We start from the raw sequence: 5,367 nt of genomic DNA, 5'->3' as shown, positions 1-5,367 counted from the left end.
GTACTCGATAGTTTGGGTTGGCTCCAGATTAGTTTTTTTGTTTTTTATTTTTTTTTTTTCTTTTCTTTTTTTTCCCCTTCCTTCCTTGTTGTGTTGATATCGTATCCATGGAAATAATGCGAAACAGCGTGGTTGAAGTTCCCGTATTGTGCTCTCGGTTAGGAAGAGATGGTCTGGTATAGGCTAAAAAGCCGATTAGAAAAACCCAAGACTTGCAAGACCCATGGTTAAGGGAATCGTCCTTTCGGCCCCTCTTGCATACTGAAATCAAACGATGCATGTTCCATGCACTCTGCAAGAACGTGATGACGATGTGGAAGTGTTGTTGAACTCTAGAATTAGCATCTACCACACTGTCTCTGATGTATCCTGCACGGTGACTTTACTAACCCTGCATGAAAACAGGAACTTGGTACGACCAGCGACGTCAAAGGCAGCGTCATGGTGACTGCCCAATATCAAGGAGCTGATCTTGCGCGCGCACGGGATTGGACCTGGCAAGTACATCCGCGCTCTTGACCGACTGAAAGGAAATGGATCGCCGGTGGATCCGATCAACCGTGACCAACCGATCGTAATTGAACGATAGACACCAATCGTTCCACCCACCATCCTGTTGGGCTGTGGATCACTACTGCAGTGGGACTTGGACTTTGCAAAGGAAGCGGGCTCACCAGCCACACTTCTCTCCGCCTGAGGGTCTCCTAGTGGCGCTCTCGACTCAGTCGCATCCCAAATCCCTTTATGATGTGGAGAAAGCTCTTGTTTTTCCGCCACCCTCTAACCTCCACCATTGCCTACGGCAACCGTAACCGTGGTCGTCTTGCGCGCTGAGAGCGGTTCACCGTGCAGTTTTCTTCTAGTAATTTCGGCTGGTTATCGCGGAGGTTCTCGTCTGAGCCCCTCTCGTATCTACAAGCCCACAGGCGGTTGGGACGGTTTCCAGCCACCGCAGCGATGTGGGGTGGCTGAAATAGAAGGACTGACACTGAAGGTATTACATTTGCATGTACGGAGTAGGGGGGGGGATCAAATGAGCAGGGTGTTGCGAAAGGTAGGGAGTAACACGGACGGAAAGGAACAGAGTTCGATCGACAGGACATACGAGTTCTCCTTCTCCACGAAAGACAAAGATCGCCGGGAATAGCTTTTCCCTCCAGAAAGAGAAAAATGGGAATGGAGGGGAACAAACAAAAAAAAGTTGGACGAACTGTGGCGGTGCAGCGGCCTCTTCCACCAGCCCTAAAGCCGGACAAAGTCCGAGTACGCGGCAGACGTCACAGTTTCCGGCGTTTTTCACGATCAAGGACCTTGTGCCATGAATAAACCATTCTTACTTGATACTAACTCATAGCAAAAAACCTGTAGCCTAGTTACGGAGAACACCGATCAGCCACACTATCATAGGATCCAATCCCAAGCTTTTCCAGTCATGCAGCCCTCGCTTGAGCCACACGAGGCCAGAGACCCAGGCTGCAGAGATACTGCGATCTCGGGAGGTGGTCGCCGAACTGCAGCCGAAAGTTTCTCAATCTCCAAATGTTCTCGCAGAGCTTTCCTCGGCCGGGGTTCAATAGTTCCCCCTAGTGCATCTATTAAATTAGATCTGTGTGATGATGAATCTAGACCTCAGCCACGATAAGCAACCGAGTCGATTAGATGAAAGCACTGTCGCAGCTTTTTGTTGTTGTCGCATGCAGGTCATACCGACCTGCATACAGTACCAATGGCTATAATTAAACAGAAGCAGATTTCCAAATCACATATTGCCGTAAGGGATAATATTCACAATCGGGGGTTAATTTCGTTCACTCCCTCATATCAACGAGGGTGCAACCCTTACTTAAAGAATACTACACAGTAACTTGAAGTCCCTGGTGCAATGTTAAAACATGGAAAGCTCACATACAAACCACTTGGAGGTTTTCGATGAAGCTAGCGATTTCCAATTGATGCTTATTCGAAATCACCATACCATCGGAGTAGATTATATCGATCCATGGATTCAAGGAAGACTTTCCCGAGGAAACGAGTTCCGGCTAAATCTACCAATGAGGACGTATAATAATGGCCATACTCCCTCCCACGTGGGTAAATTGGTATAGATCGACATTTCCCTTTTTTCGCCCCATGGAGGTTAAAGTGGGATCCGCATATTCCCATATTTATGGATTATACGGGGTACTCGACGTGAGTTCAGCTGATTTATCCCGATTTCAACCTGGTATTCGGATTGACTGGTATCTATTAGTAGCTTGACGGTCGTCTCATGATCGTATGGAACTTCTATGTGGACTACATCCCAACGCTGGTTGAGGTCCTCATATTTAGAGAGAGATTATGGGATCTTTGATGATATAGTTTATAAAAAGCTAATCCTGGTTTTAATAAGAGATTATGATTTCTGGCAATGACACATGCGAGGGAGCTGGTCTATTTACTGCGTAGAACTACAGTGGCTATTCACGGCTACCCGATTGGGATCTGCGGCCAGACGCGTGGATGAAATATAATAGCAATAATGTTGACAATCCCCGAAGTGTGACCAACACACTTGGCTGTCAGACCCCAGCTTTGTAGCCCTGAACAGGTCAAGCTTAATTCAGTCGCACAAGAGAGTAGCATCTCTGTTCTTGATGACGAATACTATATCAGCGCCAATCTACACGACGCTCAGCGGATCTGAACTAATTCCGCTACAGCGCACCGATCTGTATCCCGCAGATACTGCCCCTGAATCAAACGGATACCTAGTCTGGAGTAAGGCCTTTCCGTAAGTGGAGCTTGTAGTAATTAGGATATAATGGCCATTGTCCAATTCCTATTTCTCCTCCTCGCCAACATCTGTGAATTTCCTCCAGCTTTGGGCTGAACTAGGCCGTGCAATTATGACACAGATCAATTTCTCAATCTCTACGATATCGTCGCCGTCGTATATGATCCATCCCACGATATCACTGTGCGAATCGACGACCTTGCAGTTTGAGTCCTTCCAGTGTGTGATCGAACAACCTTGACAGATCTCAGAGAGGATCCTGTAATGCATACCGGTGCTCGTCCTCGCCGGCAATCCGCTTGGGCCCGTCTCCAAAGGAGGCTTTCGTGCAGGTGACAATGTAAAATGCCTCTTGTGCACTCTGTATTGTAGAACGATGCTAGTTGTTTTTCCAGGCCTGAGATAGCGGAGGGCGTATCGCTGGGATTCATAAATTCAAGCTTTGAATATCGATTGAAGACCAAATTTGAAGAGGTCAATCTTGTAAACATAGCATCGGGGTATGTAATTCAGCAGGGAATAGAGACATGGCGGATCAGTACTCAGCAAGAGAAGCCCCAAGCGCGAGACATTCAGCAAGCAGTTGATCTTCTGATTGCGGACGAAGCCGAACGAATGATTCAGGACTCTGGACAAGATCTTGTCTCAGAAGATAAAGATACAACACGAAAAATTGTCTGTAAAATGAAGCCTGTAATCTTCTCTGTTGTTCTTATTTATCGAATTCTGCTTTCAATCAAAAAATCCATGTGTCACCAGAAAATATATATATTTCAAACTAAGTATACCCAGGGTGGACTATCATATCCGATGACATATTGAGAGAAACGTGTAAAGATAAGACCACAGAACTGAGACAAACAGCAGGCTTCTTTGAGTTGAAATCCTTTTTATGGGCAGAATGAATGCAAATGTGAAGCTGGTTTTGCACTTCTCTCAGCAGAGCGCTTCGCGCTCAGCGATTATTTTTTACCGTTATGGTTCCCTCCGCAAGGGGCCCACTAAGTCACTGACAATGCTCGGTAGCTATGTGGGGCCTCACCGCCCGCCATCCATGATCTAGATTCCTCTTTGTTTCTGTATTGCTCAATATCCTAGTCTCAGTTCAAGGGATAATGCTACGTCTAACCCGTCGCTTCACGCAATATCTCTTTCGGCGACAGCGTCTCCAGCTCGACCACCCCCTCCCTTGGGTGCCCGGCTTGACCCAGCCGACAAGTTGGAGGAGGAAACCTTGCGGTGGTACTCACCAGATCTCTTTTACCCAGTGAAAATCGGTGACGTCTTTTGTTCAAGATACTAAGTGGTCGGAAAATTAGGCTACGGGGGATACTCAACAGTATGGCTGTGTAGAGATTTACAGTAAGGTACTTTTTCAACGGATCTTGAATTATACACCTAAATGGCTATAGCCAGCATGCTTACGTCGCATTGAAAATATTTGAGCATGATTCTGGCCATGGTTAAAGAGAGACAGAGATATACAATCATCTTACAAAACTTAATTCAATTCAACTCACACGGGGTCTTTTCTCGTTCGAAGCGCGCTAGATGACTTTCAACTCAAATCTGCTGATAACTCTTATCAGTGTCTTGTACATACACCTTTGGCTATGAGTCTATTCGAACTACGTAATCGAACGGTAGCAAAAGTTCTCCCGGAGAACTTACTTAAACCAACTCTGATTCATATTCTCCTACCTCTCGACTTCCTTCATACGGAGGCTGGAATTATACATACAGGTAAAGTAGTCTCTGTCTCTTCAATCGCATACTTTCTGGTATTGACTTTACATATCTAGATATACAAGAAAAGAATATCATGCTGAGTGTAGAAGATCAGTCAATTCTGCTTGATTTTGAGGAGACGGAGAGATGCAATCCCAGCCCCTGCAAAGTTATTGGGGACCGGGTAATCTATTCTTCGCGAAAACTCGGAATTCCCAAGGTACACGGCCGTCCTGTATTATCGGATTTCGGGGAGGCACGGTTTCGCTCGCAAGTAGGTTCTCGATGGGAGGATGTGCGGCCATTGATTTACCGAGCCCCGGAAGTTTTATTACGGATGCCATGGAATGAGAAGATCGAGATCTGGAATCTCGGGGTCCTCGTAAATAGGCCGGGCATGTCGGATTGATTATTTGATGCCGATCTCTTCTATAGGCGTGGGATCTTTTCGAGCAGGGGTATCTTTTCTATGCCCGCGATTCTGAGAAGGACAGCTCAGACACCCTTCACCTTGCAGAGATGATCGCAGTCCTCGGGCCACCGCCCAATCATATGCTTCAAAAAAGTGATTATGCAATGCATTTTTCAATATTGACGGTATATCTCTTATTCATCTTTGATATGCGGAAGCTGACGATGTAGTAAAGGGAATTGGAAGGACGCCGCTGAGATCCCCCCTATATCCATAGAGAAACTGGAGGATAATCTACAAAGTCCACAACAAGATCTCTTTTTCTGTTTTATGCGCAAAATGCTTCAATGGCGGCCTGAGGATCGCGCCTCCGCAAAGGAGTTACTGTCAGATCCGTGGTTGAAGTCACCATAGTATGGAGTCGCTTACTTTCTTTTCGGCTTCATACCGA

At 46.3% G+C, this 5,367-nt stretch overlaps 1 protein-coding gene across 1 annotated transcript; it reads left to right on the top strand.

The window, feature by feature from the left end:
* Positions 1–4,598: 4,598 nt before the first annotated feature.
* Positions 4,599–5,330, top strand: ANOM_011827 (putative serine/threonine protein kinase; the record flags this gene model as incomplete). Its single annotated transcript, XM_015557083.1, has 3 exons — positions 4,599–4,886; positions 4,940–5,069; positions 5,152–5,330. The coding sequence occupies 3 exons, from the start codon at positions 4,599–4,601 to the stop codon at positions 5,328–5,330; spliced, it is 597 nt and encodes a 198-aa protein (XP_015400884.1).
* Positions 5,331–5,367: the final 37 nt, after the last annotated feature.

The sequence above is a fragment of the Aspergillus nomiae genome (genome assembly GCF_001204775.2).
Source record: "Aspergillus nomiae NRRL 13137 chromosome Unknown contig00773, whole genome shotgun sequence".
Lineage (NCBI taxonomy): Eukaryota > Fungi > Ascomycota > Eurotiomycetes > Eurotiales > Aspergillaceae > Aspergillus > Aspergillus nomiae.
The sequence above is the reverse complement of the archived record's forward strand: the minus strand, read 5'-3'. Positions and strand labels throughout refer to the sequence as shown.